The following is a 17,669-nucleotide window of genomic DNA, read 5'->3' on the forward strand; positions in this document are numbered from 1 at the left end:
GCGGGGAACTTGAACTCTAGCAAGGATTTTATGACTAGTGCTTCCTTTTGATTGGAGGGGTCCCCATTTTTTATTCTTCTAGGTCACCACTACTTTCCTCCAACCCTTCATCCACTCTACCCTTGCTGTAAAAGGGGGCTTAGGGTTCTGATCCCCCTGCTCCTGGGAGCTCCTCATTTCCTCAGCTGAAAGCTGGAGGTTGTCTCACAGTGCTAGAAGGCCACCGTTGCCAGCCATGGTAGTGCCAGCTCCAGGGACTGTTGGCAGGTGCATGGTCCAGATGACAGGTGCACTGAGGTCTAGAACTCTGGGTGCCACCCCCCGCTTGCTCGGGGGGAAGGTGCCCAAGCGCCCTGAGGATTCAGGCATTATGGGACCATGAAAACAAAACTGGCCCCTAGGAGGCACCTATTTCTGAAGCTCTAAGCCTTGGAAACCATAGTAGGCAGGGGAGGTTTTCTCCACAACGGGGAGCGGCTCCGGGTAATACAAAGCCGCAGCTGAGGGCCTCCCTGGTGGCGCAAGTGGTTGAGAGTCCGCCTGCCGATACAGGGGATACGGGTTCGTGCCCCGGTCTGGGAGGATCCCATATGCCGCGGAGCGGCTGGGCCCGTGAGCCATGGCCGCTGAGCCTGCGCGTCCGGAGCCTGCGCGTCCGGAGCCTGTGCTCCGCAACGGGGGAGGCCACAACAGTGAGAGGCCCGCATACCGCAAAAAAAAAAAAAAAAAAAAGCCGCAACTGAGAGAGCCTCACGGGGTCGAGTGGAGTTTGCCTTTGATCAGAAGCTCGAGACAGATGTCCCCTCTAGCTTTTGCAGTCTCCTGCTTAATCTGGTAGCCGGGACAGACCTCATTTGTCTCCCTGTGATTGATGCGGCCTTAACTATAGCAGCTCCGAACCAACTCCCTGCCGCAAAGTGCAGCTGTGTTTGTTTTGCAGGCGGCTAGTAGTCTTGCCTCCCTGATGCTCTGCATCCTGCCCACCCCCATCCCAAGCTCCTGATACCTTACACACTGACCTATGTTTTCTCCTTACAGGGTCCCCGGTGGCATATAGACCTTCAGCCTTGGGCAGGCCCTGCTCGGTCCCTGGATGAAGAAGCCTTGAGGTTCCTGAGATACATCAGCACCATTCAGGTTGTGTTTCAGGCATAAGTGGGTATGGAGACTCTGTAAAAGATGCTAATTGCCCCCTTTAAAAAATTATTTATTTATTTTTGGCTGCGTCCGGTCTTAGTTGTGGTGCACAGGCTTCTCTCTAGTTGTGGTGCATGGGCTCTGTAGTTCTGGCACACGGGCTTAGTTGCCCCATGGCATGTGGGATCTTAGTTCCCCAACCAGGGGTTGGACCCGTGTCCCCTGCATTGGAAGGCGGATTCTTAACCATTGGACCACCAGGGAAGTCCCGCTAATTACCCCCTTTTAAAGAAGGCTGGGGAGTTTCTCAGTGCTTCCTGATAGGGACTTGATAGAGTTTCTGATGCCTTGCTGCTTAAATATATTCACTCACTTAGAGGCATATAATAGATGCCTTCCATCTGCTTCGGCATCTTATCCCTTCCAGGAGTATCGTCACCCTGAGATGTTTTAATGATTCATCCCGATGTGTTTTAAAGATCCACTTTAGAAAATTGTTTTGGAAAACCATGTGAAGCGACAGATTCGTGCCCATGAGTAGGCAGTCCAGTGTGTCACAAACCAAAACCATCATCTGGAGGTTCAAATTCCATTTTGTATTTGGAGAAGTCTGCCTTTTCGCTTTTCTGCCACAGAAGCTTGGCAGACAGGGATGCGTTAGGCCAGAGAGTAAAGGAGGCTTTGCAGGCAGTAGGAAGAGAAGCTACTGAATCCGAAGACTCTCTGTTCTTAGGGCACTTTAAATCATTACTGAGCACTTGCCTTCATTAGTGGCTTAACACATTGTGGCAGCTCCTGCCCGGGTGACCCGAGCAGGCAGAGACCCTCCATTAAGGAGAGTCTATGGCTCTTGACACATTAATCAGGAGGTTCCATTCTCAAGTAGCCTGATCCTGAGGAAAGAGAGACGGAAAAGAAAATCAGGGCCCGAGGGAAACTTTGCCCTGAACTGAGAGGTGTTAGTAAATTAGAAACTCAGACTGGCTGTGAGGCTGCACTGGGAGCTGGTATGGCACTGGGGGTCCCTGGGTCTTTTGATCTCCCTCCGGCCCACTCGCTCTTGGCATCCCACTTCCCCTCCCAAACCTCATTGGCGGCCAAGCCCGTGTTTCATCGTGGGAGAGCATATATTTCTGGAATTTCAGAAGGCTAGTTTAGGGGTAAAAGAAAGTCCCATGTCTCATATGATGCAGTCAGACAACCAGGAATTTTAATATTTGTCACCTAGATATGGAAGTAAAAGCTTGTTGAATTCATCGTGAGTAATGGGATGATAAATTGGTCCCTGTGCTTTACATAATTTCATCTTATTTTGCTGCTGCAAATTAATTTGGTGGACTTACACAGACAATTAAAATACTGAAATTTTAATTTTATAGTTTGGTTTTACATGAAGAATAAGAAGCTGGATCTCTTAACTATGACTTTAAGAAGCCCTTAAAAGCCCTAGAGAAAAATGAGAGGTGTTAAATTTATGAGTTGAATTTGAGAATTGTGAGCTTCACCCCCCAGTATAAATTGACCACATGAAAGCCTCTAAATTCTATTTTATATGTATTTCAGGTTAATGTTCTGTAACTTATAAAAGGCATGTTAACTTAGAAGAAGCTCTTGAGGCATGAAAGTGTTGTTTCAAGCCCCTCTTGGAGTTTTCCCATGAGTTGTGGGCTGAGAGGGAAAAAATTCTTTATAAAAGCATCCTGTGATGTAGTTCAATGTTGTGACCCTGGGCAACTTATTTTGCTTGTTTGGCTCTGGCTGTTCTGATCTTGAAAACGAAGAGATTGTATCAAATTATTTCTAAGGTCCCTCCTAGCTCCATGAGCCTGTACTTTGTTAAGACTAGTGGAGAATTGTTATTAACCAAGTATTACTGAGCATCTACTATGTGCCAGGAGCATAGGCCTTGGGAATACAGTCTTTGCCTTCAAGTGGCTAACAAACTAGCTGGGAAGGTAGATAAATGGACTTATAATTATTATTCAGCTTGATGAGTATAATGATAGAGCTTTGGTTGTTAAAGCTCACTAGAAGATTTTTCATCCTCTAGAAAGAACAAGATAAAGTTCCAGACCTCACAATTGTTTTTCAGTCAGAGGTCATTTTACCCAGTTAAAGTCCTGTGCTTTTGTGTGCTTCCGAGTCACTAGACCAGGAGGTGGGAGCTCATCAGAGATGACACTAACTGGTTTAATCAGAATCCTACTGACCAGTGCTCCCTCCCCCTGTCTATGTAATGCAGAGTTTTTGGCTGCTTTGGGAGCTTATGCCTCATTTAGAACTCATCTTGACAGTGAAAGCCTACAAAGCTGGCAGAATATTAGAGTCACTATTAGCTAAAATTTTCATAGTTAGCAGTAGTGAGTCATAATGGGCAAGGGAAACCCCCCCCACAAAAAACCCCTCTGTAGGTACTTAAGCAAATTCCACCTCCACCCTCTTACACTGCTTTAATATATATATATATATTTCCCTCAAATCCGTGTTCAAGCTTGTACAGCAAGGCCTAGCATTTGATATGTTTATCAGTTGATTTATTCATTCCTCAATTCAGCAGGCATTTGTTGAGTACCTCTGCTCTGTGTATGACGCTGTGCTAGGCACTGGCTGGAATGTCAAACCTGAATTAAATACCCGCCCCCACAGTGGTGAACGGCTAGGATGCAAGAGAGCTGTGTGTTCTCTAACAGGGTGGACAGATGGGGTGGGTAAACTTCCCCAGGCCAAAGGAGCTTGGGAACAGAAGCACAGAGCAAGGTATTTGGGTAGAGTGGGCATACCATCAAGCTCAGTTTTACTAGGTATTGTTTTCTAATGTGAAAGGCCATGGTTACATCTCTGAGTTCTGGAGTAGACGATACACTGCTGCTAACAAGAAACAGTTAAATCATAAACCCAGTGCTCTTTTGTAAAGGAAGGCTCCAGATCCAGCTTTTTATGGCAACCCCCGAACCATATGCCTTCAGGAAGCATGGCTTGCAGTACAAAATTAATCTAAGCAACAGTTGCTGTTTTAAAAAGAAAAAATACGTTTTAAAGTCAGTCTATCTATCTATCTAATCATCTACCCATGTAACTGATTGTAAGAATGACATAAGAACCTATGGATCTAGAGATTCAGATTTTACAAATTTATAACAATAGTTTCTATTATATTTACTGCTACACACACATGCACACACACAGAAACCGGGATAAAAGCAACAAAAATACAACTCTTTCCTTGATATTTTACCTTTCAAAATAATGTATTTCATTAACATACAGTTTGATTATTGAAGCGATTCTTGCCAAGTCCCCAAAATTTAAGGGCTCCCTTTGCCAGATTCTACTTATGGGTTGGCAGAAATGCTGTTCAGACTTTTGGGATACAAAATGAAATGAAAATAAATTAGATCCCTTCAAGTTAAATAACTAAAAAGCATTTCAGAAAACATTTTTTCCTGGAGTCTATTTTCCTTTGTCCAGGCTTAATTCTGTTTATATGGCTAAAATTACAAGGGGAATTAGAGAGAGGGAGGAAAAAAACCCATAATTACCTGAGTTAGAGCTTAGCTAGGAGTTACTGCCCTCGCTGATTTTGCTCACAAGAGAGTTCATTGAAGCCCTGGCCATAAATCTTAACAAGAAAGTTTGAAAAATCAATATTTAATTAATTTTTAGGAGCTGCATTTTACTGAGTCCTTACTCCTAGTTGTTTTCAAAAGCTAATGTCTATAAATGAGATGGCTAATAAATGGTTAAAATGGAAAAACGTCTCTGTTCTATTTTTGAGCTAGGAGAGGAAAGGGGAACATTAGCAGAGATTGAATGGAAAAGATATCCAATAGGGATATCTGTGTAAGCTGAAGTCTGTGGAAGAAGAAGAAATGCTTAAAGTGTTAACTTTAATAGAATAAAACCCCACTCCTCAAGGTTCAGTGGAGGAGCAGCTGAACCTCAAAGGCCTGAATCTTGACCATTAATACTTAGCGGACTCTTGGGGGCCTCTGGCTAATTGTAGGGGCCGCCTCTCTGGCCCTTTGTTAGGGGTGAGGTTGAAGAGGCTGCTGTTTTCAGTTGAAAGCTCTGGCCCAAGTGTAGGCTCTTCCCTTAATTTGCTAAGGCACAGGTGAGGCCAGGCTGGAACATTTCAGTGGGACTTTACAAAAGGTTGCCAGGAAACTCACAGGACCACCTTCTTAAAAATCACCTGGGGGAGCTTATTAAAATGCATGTTCACATGCATTGGCCTCAAAGATTCTGATTTTATAGAATGGAGTGGGACTCAAGAATTTGCATTTTTAAGTACTCCCGCATCCATCAGAATGTAGGTGGGCCACACCTTGAGAAACGCAGTGGGAGAGGCTAGAGTTAGGTTTAAATGGTGTTGGGAGGGTACGATGAACAAGTACCTGAGAATGTCCGTCTCCTGATCTGTCTTTTGGAGGCTCTTAGGGAGAGTACATACAAAGAAACAATAGCAAATCATCATACCATTTTAATAAATAAATAAATCATCATACCACTTTAATAAAAATACCCCCAGGAAGCTGCCCTAGAACAAAAGATTCAGTCTTAGGAGATCCAGGCACGTCTTTGGGGCCCACCAAACTGCCTGGGCTTAACTAATTGCCTGCAGGAGCCAGGGCGTGGAACCAAGTTCCAGTGAAGGTTGAAGGCATCATAATCTACCTACTAGTGAAAACCAGCCAAATGAATGTTGAGCTTTGACTAATTAGATTAGCAGCTTCTCCTTTGGGTGGGTGAGTGGAGGCAAGAAGTGGGCAGGCAGAGGCATAATTTCCATTTATTTGTGGGAGAATCGTAGGAAATGAATTATACAAATTAACATGTTGATGGATCCAGTTAATAAGTGTGTTCTGTACTAGTTGCTTGAGAGAAGATTCAATTCCATTTTCTATTATCACTTTTTTCTTTAAACCATGGTTGTGGATAGAGAAGTATTGAGAGCAAGATACTGGGTTGAGGATATTGACAAAAATTAATCAGTAGTGAATCTGAGAAAGAAATGGAAAATTTTATTCAGGCCAAACTGAGGATTATTACCTGGGAGATGGTCTCTCAGCTCTGAGGACTGTTCTGAGGAGGTTAGAGGGGAGGTTAGTAGATATATGATTTTGACAAAGGGGTCCGTGCAATCAATAACACATCTTGGTAGAAAGTTACTATTAATAGCAAGGAACAGGTATCTTAGTTAATAGTTATAGTGCTTTTCTAAGTATGGGCAGATGCAAGAAACAGGATTCATACATTTTCCCCTGAAAATATCTAACTATCTGAAGGCCTATTCTGCCAGTTTTTCCAGAGCGCAGAATGTCTCATCCTCATTTTTGCCCTGAATTCCTTTCAGGGTGTACTGTAGGTCAGTGACTGCAGTGGCTAATGAGATTCTTGTAGAACTAGGTGGTGGGCAACATTCTTTATTCTACAATCCCCTCCCTTTTGGTCTTAATTCTGACCGAGGTTTGGGAGGCATTTCATGATCAGTTTGTCTCACGGCACTAGGAATGCTCATTCCCAGGTCAGTCAAGGATTTCATTGATAGGCTACTTAATGTGCTATCACTGGACTTGGCCCTGTTAAGTATAGTCAAAAGCCTCTGGACCATCTGTCTTTCTAGTCTGTTATGGTCTAGGAAATGGTTGCTCTTGTTGCTTCTCATATCCAAATTTACACTATTACAATCTTTGATCTTATAGGACTATATATTTGGTCAGTTGTTTCAAGTCATCTAATCATCATTAATTTTATTGAAGGCTCCATCACACATATGGTAGTACTACAAGAAACAATTATCTTGCAAAATAGGCAGACTACAAGTAATATAGCTAGTAACATTAATAAGGTCCTAAGTAAGTATTTAAGCTAAGAATTTCCATTAGTTGAGGCCCAGTATCTCCCCAGGTCATCTGACCCAGTCTGTTCTGCACCAGTCTCTATCTTTAAGGGGAAAGATGTATTGGCATTGTACATAAAGTTCACCAAAGATGTCTGCACATACAAGGCAAGTGGTGGTTTATAAAATTTCATGTTTAAATTTTTCTTGCCTTAAAATGTGAGTTTTTATTTCATCAAAAGAAAAGAACAGATAAATATTTAGGATTTCACTTTTTAAGCTTTCCTATAAAATGTCCAGATTCTAGCAGAAGGCTCTCTCTCTCAGTCACTGATAGATAGTGCTAGGATGATTTTGCCAGGCCAGCCCTAGATTACAGCAAGAATAAGGGAGATGCTGGCTCCAGGTAATATGCTCTTTTCAGATTAACATTTTGGAAAATCAGTTAAATAAAAGGATTGGGCAAGTCTAGAGTACCTTCTTAAGAAGAAAGTTGCCCTGTTATGTGTTCCAGTGCATTAAAGCAATGAACCTCAAAACATCCTTTGCATCTGGAGTGGTCTGTTGTCTGTGATGTGACAGCAAGAGCTGCTGCATGATTCATGGAGCATCATGATGACTGTGAGGGTTCTGAGGGATTAGGCGGAAATACTGTTGCTCAGTAAGATAAATACCTTGGCCACAGAACTTGTTTTCTTTGGTTCCAACAGCCTCAGTTGTGCACTCTGTGCCAGCCTCAAACACAAGTCAGAATTCCCACTAAGTATGTTTGCTTAATGTGCATTTGAAATTAGAGACTGGCTTCCTTCCACTTGACTTAGATACATGTTCCTTTTGGTTTTCTTATCTAATTTTGATGGATGAGTTAAGAGAGTTGCTTTGGCTAGCTCTGGAAAACCTCCTTCCTGGCTGGGGCTCTTGCCCTTTCCCCCCAGGAGGAATTTCAATGGACCAGTGTATCACAGAGAGTACTGTCTTGTTAATAGGAACTATGCATTAGTCTCACTTGACCCCAAGCTGTTTACCTTGGTTAACACATGCTTGGTCAGACCATGGTGGCCCGACCTTATCTGCCTGAGATAAAGAGTAGATAATCTTGTATCCTTCGAAGATCTATGCTCTCGGTCATATCTCACAACTTCTAATAGGAATGCTGTGGGTAACAGACCTCTGTGGTTTGGGAGCACTGTTCTCCATGTCTGGAATGCCCTTCTTGGTCTCAGCCTCTTAGTCAACTTCTGTACCTCCTCCAAGACTAACACACCTCTGCAGAGCTTTCCTGACTTTTCCTCCCTGCCTTCCTTGCTCCTGATTTGTTCTCCCCTGTATGCTCTGTGCACAAGGCTATAGCAGTTCTTAACTTCCCTTCAAACCTGCCTCTAGTCTCCACGAGGTTACTTATAATCTAGTATTTGGAATTCCTCCAAACATTTTACAGAAATCTTGTGATTCCCTGGGGAGGGGAGTAGTTAGCAGTGGAGAAGGACATAACTCTCCCGTTACGGTTTTCAGGGACTGGGAAAGCAGTTAAGTCTCTACCTACCATCTATCACCCGGTGCTTTAAATTATTCACATTGATTTCCAATCCTTACAGATTGCGTGTGATCACGTGAGCACAGACAGCCTGGCTACTGACTCCAGCCCTTCAAAAAAGCCCTGGTCTGTCTGTCTTGATGACAGGTTTGGCTTAGCTCATCAAATTCGCAACAAGCAGTGCCGCCTCTATTCTTTAGGGTAAGTACATTTTACAGCGGAAAACAAAGAACGCTCCTGCAGGCAGCCAAGGCTTTTTCAGCAACACAAATTATGAATGGTTGCAGGGTATAACGGGTGCTATGCTGCTTCTCCTGCCATCATTTCAGACTCATCTGTCTGTTATGTAACTGTGGGCACTTGCAGAGCACCAGTGGCCAGGGCCACTTTGTCTCCCATTCTGTTGGTAGTAAGTTGACAACTTCCATTTTCAGCATGATGATGATCCTCTTGGTGAAGCCAGTGATTCTCAGCTAGAATTAATTAGAGCATTCCTATTAGAAACAGAAAAGTATTAAGAATGCACCTAGAAAAAAAAAGAACAGTGAGTATATTAGAAATTTTATACTCAGTTATGATGAGTGACCCAAGACAAATGGCCACTGTTGGATTTTTATGTTTTTATGTTTTATTTTATGATTAATGCCAATGGTAAATCTGTGTGTACTTTAACACTGTAAAAAGAAAGAAGAGGGAACTCCTATGAAAATAATGAGATTTTGTCAAAACTGTGGGAAATTATTGATATTCAGTTATTCAGGCTGAAAATGACCTAAATGTACACATAGATATAGAGAGCTTTTTGTAAAAGGGTGAATATAAAATAATGAGATTATATAAAAATATACAAAATGCATCAGTATTCATATAAACAGTCCCGAGAATTTGCAAATTATATATGTCTCAAAAAAAAGGTAGGAGAGGGTTATTTTTGTTTGGAATACTCTGTTGCATCGACTCTAGAAGCTGTGTGGTTAGGTTCTCAGGCAAGATCCCTGGAGTCCTTTACAAAATACTGGGGACCCTCACAAGTGTCCTCTGCTTGTTCCTCACCGATAAGTTTCATCTCCTCTATGATTTACATTCAGGCTCATGAGTGACAGCTGCCACCCAGAATCCTAGATGATCAGGGTTCAGAGCTGAACTTTGGGTGCTGTGGAGACCCATCAAAAGGTGCTAATGCATAGAGGATCATGACCGATGTCAAACTTCACCAAACAAGAATTCTTAGAGTCATTGTGGATTAAAACAAAAACAAAAACAACAAGTTTGCAATAAGTTTCAGGATAATGGAGACATTCTTCTATGGGTTAAATGAAGAGCCATGATATATATCAGTGGAGTGTGGTACACAGTAGGCACTAAATATATATTTACTACATAAAGATTGCTTGAGGTAAGAAGACTAAAGAGGGAAGCTGGTTCTGCCATGGTTTAAACTAGGAGCCTGAAGATTAGGAAATGAGTTGCTCAGCCAGTTGATTACAACAGAGCTCTTTTTCTGGGAGCCCACCAGCTATGATGCAAGATTGGATAAAGAATGGGAACTTGTGACAGTCGAAAGTTTATTTTATATCATATTAACAATGTATGAAAGTAGGTCATAAAAATAATTGCATAGTACTACATGCAAATTAGAGATCTCAGCTTGGTCCTATTTTCTTGCTCCAAACTGCCTTTATGTTTTGGTTAATATTTTACACCCCGGAATAATTTCACTTAAAGCATACAACTGTGTAAAACAAAACTGCTAAAGCTGTTTTGGGGGAAATTTTTCACATTCCTTTTTGCTTTCCTTATACTTCAGAGCCATTAGATGAAGTGGTTCTGCTGTGAGATTTCAGATTATTACATGTAAAAAGGTAGTTTCTTATTTTCATTTAAATGTTCACTATTCAAAATCAACTTTGTAAAGAGCAGATAGGAGCAGTTGAATTCCACTGGGAAAAGAAATGAATAGATTTTAAGTGCCAACATTTGGTTTAAAACCTAACAATGCTTAATTGAAAACTGGAACCTAAAGAAAATATTTCTTATGTCCTAAAAAAGGATGCTTTGGATTGTGGATGTTTATGTTGATTGTCCTGTTACTCAGGATTGAGAATCTTCTCAGGTGAATTGCTTGCTTCAGGGGCAGGTAAATAGCCAACTGACAACACCTCAGTTGATGCTGAGGGAAGAAGTAGTGGTCCTCAGGTGCAAGCATTTAGGCGTGTTGGGATAGCTCTGAGACAGGTGGGGAGGGCAGGTGGCAGGTGGGTCACGGCGCGCCCACATCCAGGCAGTATGTGCTCCAAACCTCAGGGCTGTGGCAGCCATTCCTATCCTGAGCATAATGAATGAAGCTGCAACGGGAGGTGAGGGGAGGTGGTGGCCTTCTGGGGGTGAGAGGAAGAAGGGATCTGAGGACATACTGATCAGAAAGCAGAGGCTGAATGCCCTCCTTCTGATCCATGTCCTACCTTTCTTCCACTCCCAAGAACTGAAGCAGCCATCACCTCTACCTTCTCTCTGATGTCTGAAATTTCTTTACTAAGAATCAAAGCTTTTTATTCTGTAGTTAATGTAAAAGACATTTTTCTAGGAGAGTATACTCTGAGTAAAGTTCAGTTGAAAATTTAAAGAAGATCCTTTTTAATTTTGAAAAGGGATAGAATAGACCAATTAAGATAGGGGAAGGCACTGAAAAGGAAGGTTATGTTACGGAGAAAGAGAAAGAGAAGAGATGTGAGGAGAGGCTGCGGGTTCACATGATAATATTGTCTACTGCACGACTTTAGATGGGGCCTGCCCTGAGAGTCTTTTTGTGTGTGAGGTGGAGGGGTGATGGTGGGGAGATGGGGTGGGGATGAGGGTGGTAGCTAAAGTGCATTGGGAAAGTCATCTTTTTATCCTTCATTTCAAAGATTATATTTCAGGGGTAGGAGTGGGAATAGAAGAGAAAACTTGAGAAGGGATAATATATAGGTAAATCTTTTTCATCTCTCCTTTAGTTCTCTGACATGTTAATACCATTTGGTTTGAAGACAGATTCTCAATGTGAGACAGAAGAAAATTTGATACATGATACATGGTTAGGCAACAAGAGCCAATATCTTAGGCAGAAAATCTGGGACTTCTGGTTGCCCTGAGCATTTCAAGAGGAATGAATGAGCTCCAGAGCCAAAATTTTTATCTTTTAATAGTTTAATTAGCACAGCAGGAGCTCATATTCTATATGAATGAGGAATCAGAAAATCATGGACCCAAGGACCCTTTTTAGACAATTTTTTTCCTAATCACTCTCCCCATTAAATCTTAATACTATAGATACACCGAATATCTGTTTATGTAACATATGTATTATCTATGCTTTAGACATAAAAACAAGATTTTTTTTGGCCCTCAAGAATCAATTTTTGCCCCTTTAGGTGTGATGTCATCCCTGTTAAGAATATATTTTAGATGAAGTCTTGTCATTTTATGCAATGTTATTTAATAAAAATTAATAATTATAAAATATTTTAATCCACTATTCAATGTCATTTATGCTTTGGAAAACCTATTTCTCCTTCTCTAGTAGTTGGCAGTTTACAGATCTAGATAATTATTTGGCCAGATTCTCTGGTTCCTGCTAGGATGAGGAATGGACAACTGAAACTCCTCCTGGGAAAAACACTAATTGTCTTACTTCTTCCAACCTTTCTGTCTTCAGTGATGAGAGTTAAAAACTTTCCCTGTATCTGCCCTGACTTTATTTTTTTAAACAGCTTTAAGTTGAGATATAATTCACATAACACACAATTCATCCATTTAAAGGGTACAATTCAATGGTTTCTAGTCACCACAGTCAATTTTAGAACATTATCATCACCGCAAGAAAGGAGGCCTGTACCCAGTAACACTGACGCTCAATTCCCTCCAACCCTCTTTCAGCTCTTTGTCTCCCAGTCCTAGGCAACCACTAATCTACTTTCTGTCTCTATAGATTCACCTATTCTGGACATTTCAGATAAGTGAAAGCATATAATATGTGGTGTTTTGACTAGCTTTTTCACTTAGCATAATGCTTTCAAGGTTCATCCGTGTTGTAATATGTATCAGTACTTCATTCCTTTTTACTGCCAAATAATATTCCATTGTATGGATATACCACATTTTATTTATTCATTCATCAGCTGATAGACATTTGGGTTGTTTCCACTTTTTTGGCTACTATGAATAATATTACTGTGAACAGTCATGTATGAGTTTTTGTGTGGACATATGTTTTCATTTCTCTTGGTTATATACCATTTTATATTCCCACCAGCAATGTATGAGGGTTTCAATTTCTCCACATTGTCATCAACACTTACTATTATTGGTCTTTTTTTTTTTTTTTTTTTTGCGGTATGTGGGCCTCTCACTGTTGTGGCCTCCCCCGTTGCGGAGCACAGGCTCCGGACGCGCAGGCTCCGGACGCGCAGGCTCAGCGGCCATGGCTCACGGGCCCAGCCGCCCCGCGGCATATGGGATCCTCCCAGACCGGGGCACGAACCCGTATCCCCTGCATCGGCAGGCGGACTCTCAACCACTTGCGCCACCAGGGAGGCCCCTATTGGTCTTTTTGATTATAGCCATCCTAGTAGATGTGAAATGGTATCTCATTATAGTTTTATTTTGTTTCTCCCTACTGGCTAACGATCTTGAGCATCTGTTCATGTGTTTACACTCTGAGCTTTTGCTTCTTAGGGAACATAAAGGATAGTCACCTTAATACTCTTAGAAATATTTTAAAAGAATAACCAAGGACTTGAAACAGTGCCACATCCATCCCTTCTACTCTTCAGTAACACTGAAGGGGATGCAATTGCCAGCACTGTAGCTAGTTCAAGGGACACTTTTATACAACATGGGAAAGGCATTTCTTCTCTCAAGAACCTTTACTTATCTGCTGCATAATCATTATAGTGATTAGGCGTGGTGCCCCCTAGAGTTGTTTAGTGCACATCCCGCACACCCACACTTAGGGATCCTAGTTGCTCTCTGAGACATCAGGAGAGGAGGGCAAAAATGGTTACTCTGTTATTCTACTACCTTTGGCTGTTTAGTCCTGTCATCTGCCCCCTTCCTATTTCTTCAACAAATCCCTCAGATTTGATGGCCTTTCTGTACTGAAGAGTTTTTGTGATCTCAAACCTCTCCATTAACATATACAGCATAATATTTATAAGCATGAGTTATATAATTTATCTCTGCCATATAGAAGGATAGGTTACAGTCTTCATGAAGGCTTATACCTTTGAATATATGTATTAACAGCCTAACTATTTCAAAAGTGGGTTATAGTAGAAATTGCTAATTGTCCCCCAATATTCATTCTTCCATTCTTCTTTGGTAACGGAACTCCTGAGTTTAGCAGGGCACGTGGCCACCTTGCCAAAGATTGCATATTCTAGCCTTCCTTGCAGCTACAAGTGGCCATATGACTAGCTTTGAGCAATGTGATATGAGTGCAAGTGATGTGTACAATTTCTAGGCCATGCGCCTAGGAGTAAAGGATGTGACCTTCACCTCCCCTTTTACTTTTCTTGATGGCTGGAATGCAGTTGTGATGGCAGGAACTGGAACAACTGTCTTAGACTTTGAGGTAAAATCCATATGATCATGATCTATATCTATATATGTATATATATAGATACAGATAGACAGATAATTTCTATAAAGTAAAATTTTCTACAATGAATTCTCTTTCCAGTTAAATAAGAGCAGAAAATAGTTTCCTTATGGACCAAATACATTTTTGCTATAAAAAATAATTTTCATGTACTTAGTTTATTGTAGTTATTTGTTCAAAAATCTTCTGTACTACGTCTGAGTTTCTTCAGATCAAGGGTCCTGTTTAATTTATCTGTCTGTCTCTGGTGTCTAGGGTACTGCCTTGAACATATAAAGTGCTCTGTAAACATTTATTAATAAACGTGAATAAGTCAGTGAAATGTAGCCCATTCCATGCTGTGTTGGATATTGTACTGTATATTCTGGGAATTCCAGGCCCTACCGAATAGTTTTCTTTTACTTAGTGCAGCATTTTGTGGGTTTGTCTGTCATCATTCACCTATCTCCTCAGCACTAGGGATACAGAAATAAGCAAGATTGACACAGCCCTTTACTTCATGGAGTTTTACTGTCTAGTAGCTGACAATTTCCTAGATCCCTAAGTTCACAAATATTCCTTCAATGATTCTGTGTCCTGCCCTTACTTGCAGTGAGGCAGAGTGTAAAGAGCACATGCTTTGGAACTACCTGGTTTGGATTTGAGTCCTGATTTTACCCCTTTGGGCCACTTTTTGCAACACTTATGTATGTTAAATTTGTTCTTCCTCTTGCTTTTTACACCTACCACAAACTTGACTAATTTAAACTAAGTGTGAAGAAGTAACAATACCATTTTGAATAAATGAAAGTAAGAATTACAGACCTTGATTAAATAAATGTAGCTTATTACTTTCCAAGACAGTACATATTACATATTTAGATTAAACGGATTTTGTTTAGTAAAAGTAGCATAACAAAAAATTTACAAATTTCAATAGTTTCATGTTATTTAGTGTATTATACAAAATAGTTCCTTTTCATCTAATGATTAACTTATATATGTGTATGTGTACTTATGACATATTTCTAATAGAGAATCCTTGTACATGTGTAGAAAATCTCTGGAAGGATACAAAAAAATTGCTAACTGATTATCTCTGGAAATTGATGGCTAAAATTCTCGTGGTAGGAAACTTTTACTTTTTGTTTTATATACTTATATACAACTTTAAATTTTTCTAAGTGTGTTTGTTATTTTTTTAATTGTAAGAAGCTAGTTTAAATTAAAAACGTATCAATACACTATATAGTGCCTTACTAAAAAAAACTAGTTACACAGCTATTATGTGGTTAATTCTTAAAATTTTCTGAGGGCTTGATTAAAATACATACATGTTTTACAGTGGAAAGTGTTTTCTTAATTAAACATTATAATTAAAAATTAAAAATAAAAATTAAATTAATTAATTAAAAATTATATTTTGAAAATTCATGGAGAAATCATTTACTTTTTTACATAGAAAATTTATATGGAAATTATATTTAATGAGTACTTATTTGACTAGTGTTTTGTTCTCTTAGTAAAGCTACAGAACTGCCATTTTTCCATTGGGTTCCATGTTTCCATGATAACATAGGTTTTGCTCATCTAAATTTCAAAAAATTCTTTTTTTTTGGCCACGCCACACGGCTTGCGAGATCTTAGTTCCCCGACCAGGGACTGAACCCAGGCCCTTGCAGTGAAAGCATGGAGTCCTGATTATTAGACTGCCAGGGAATTCCTTAAATTTCAACAAATTCAATTAAGTGAAAAATCTCTTGGGACAGGTGAGTTCTATAACATTCTGATCTATAAAGAAATAAATATGTGCACTAAAAAATGCTTTGCAGCATCTACTGCAACTCTTAGATATACCTTTAATGCCAGGTTTATCAGTTAGCTGTTGCTATGTAACAAGCCACTCTAAAACTCGGTAGCTTAAAACCATTATTATTGCTTACATGTCTGCAGATCAGCTGAGCTTCAGTTGATCTACGTCAGGCTCAGCTGAGAGACTTTACTTCAGGCTGAGGTGGCTAAGGGCAGCTCTGTGTTTCATAGAAGGCCAGTGGATTGTCTGGGACACCTCTGCTCTTCATGTCTTTTAGTTTCCTGAGACCAGTAAGCTATCCAGGGTATGTTTTTGTCACAATAATGGTACAAAAGAGTGAACCATTGTTTATTCTTGAAGTGCTCGAAGCCTAGGATCAGGACTGGTATCATGTCCCTTTCTTCCAAAAAGCAAGTCACATAGCCAAGCCAAAAAATCAAGGGACAGGAAAGAACACTCCATCCGTGATGAGCATGGCAGTAGTGTGGATGAAGGGGTGAAGAGTTAGGGACAGCAAGTCCATCTGCAACACCAGATTAGATAATGAACAAATTGGGGGAAAATTTGGATAGAGATTACAATGGTCTGAGCTGTGTGGGTTCAATAGGAGGTAGAAAATAGGAAACAGGATCTCTTGGGTAGAAGGAATGGGAATGTTTGTGAGAAGAGTGCTGAATCTTTTTCTAGCCAAAAGCGTCAAGAGAATTATAGCTGAAGAATAGCAAAGGGCTAACATGACATGGGTCCAGTGAGATTAAAAGAATGTAGTGGGAGTGAAGGGAGAGAACAAGGCAAACAGAATATTAAGAATGTTTAGGTGGAAGATCTCTGTACTGAAGACTTACTTTAGTTAACTAAATTGTTACCCAATAAGCTTGTATATTTCCAAATTATAAAATGGTCTGTAATAGTAGAGTCTAAGAGGATGAAGCATTTCTGCCCTGGGTTCAGGTTTGGCCAATGCATTGAAGATACTCTGGGATTTTGGTATCTTTAAGCACATCTAATTATAGTATTGGGGGCAGAAAAGTCATAATCACCATTAAAAAAAAATCATTTCTTGGTAATTTCATGTTTTTTCATTCAAAATGATGCTCTAATCAAAGTTATGAACCTTACATCACCAAGTAAGGAATATTTATGAGTAAATTAAAAATTTGTAACTATATGAATATTCCACAATATGTGTTACCTAACTGGGTACTTAAGTACAATTAATTCATGATTTCTACCCCCTGCTGATGTGAATTTAGGTGATATACCTCTTGCTTCTTGAGTACTAGATCCAGTAGAACCACATACGTCTGCCTTTTTTCTTTAACTGTACTATTTAAAATGCACTCCGTTCTTAAGAAAACAGCTGTTGTCTTTAAGTCAAACTGCATGCACAGCACCGTGGCCATGCACCTCTCCCTAAGGGAACTGATGCTCAGACTTATATTTTTGACATATTCTGAGAAAATCTCTTAAGATGACTAGGTAGTCTTCTTTGTTTCATTGCTACTATAGTTTATATCTTTTTAAAAAAAATCAATTTGATATGCTTCTACATGTTTGAACATGTGATTCTCTGGTCTGCATTTAGCACATCATTTCTCTCCTTTCTTTTATCCAGAAGCTTTTAGCTTTAATGCTTTTTGTGAAGGAAAGTTTATGGAATGTGTACAACCAGCCATGTGTTAAAAGAGGAGAAGGCTTGATATGACTAAGAAAATTGACCTTGGTACTG

At 40.2% G+C, this 17,669-nt stretch overlaps 1 protein-coding gene across 1 annotated transcript in view; it reads left to right on the plus strand.

Annotated features, from left to right (window-relative positions):
- Positions 1-17,669, plus strand: part of METTL24 (methyltransferase like 24) — a 106,938-nt gene that overhangs the window by 35,188 nt on the left and 54,081 nt on the right. Inside the window, exons 2-3 of the mRNA XM_060115333.1 lie at positions 1,039-1,137; positions 8,572-8,711. Of these exons, the coding sequence (XP_059971316.1) occupies positions 1,039-1,137; positions 8,572-8,711 (239 nt within the window). The remainder of the gene's footprint in view (positions 1-1,038; positions 1,138-8,571; positions 8,712-17,669) is intronic.

Source organism: Mesoplodon densirostris, chromosome 12 (genome assembly GCF_025265405.1).
Source record: "Mesoplodon densirostris isolate mMesDen1 chromosome 12, mMesDen1 primary haplotype, whole genome shotgun sequence".
Taxonomy (NCBI): domain Eukaryota; kingdom Metazoa; phylum Chordata; class Mammalia; order Artiodactyla; family Ziphiidae; genus Mesoplodon; species Mesoplodon densirostris.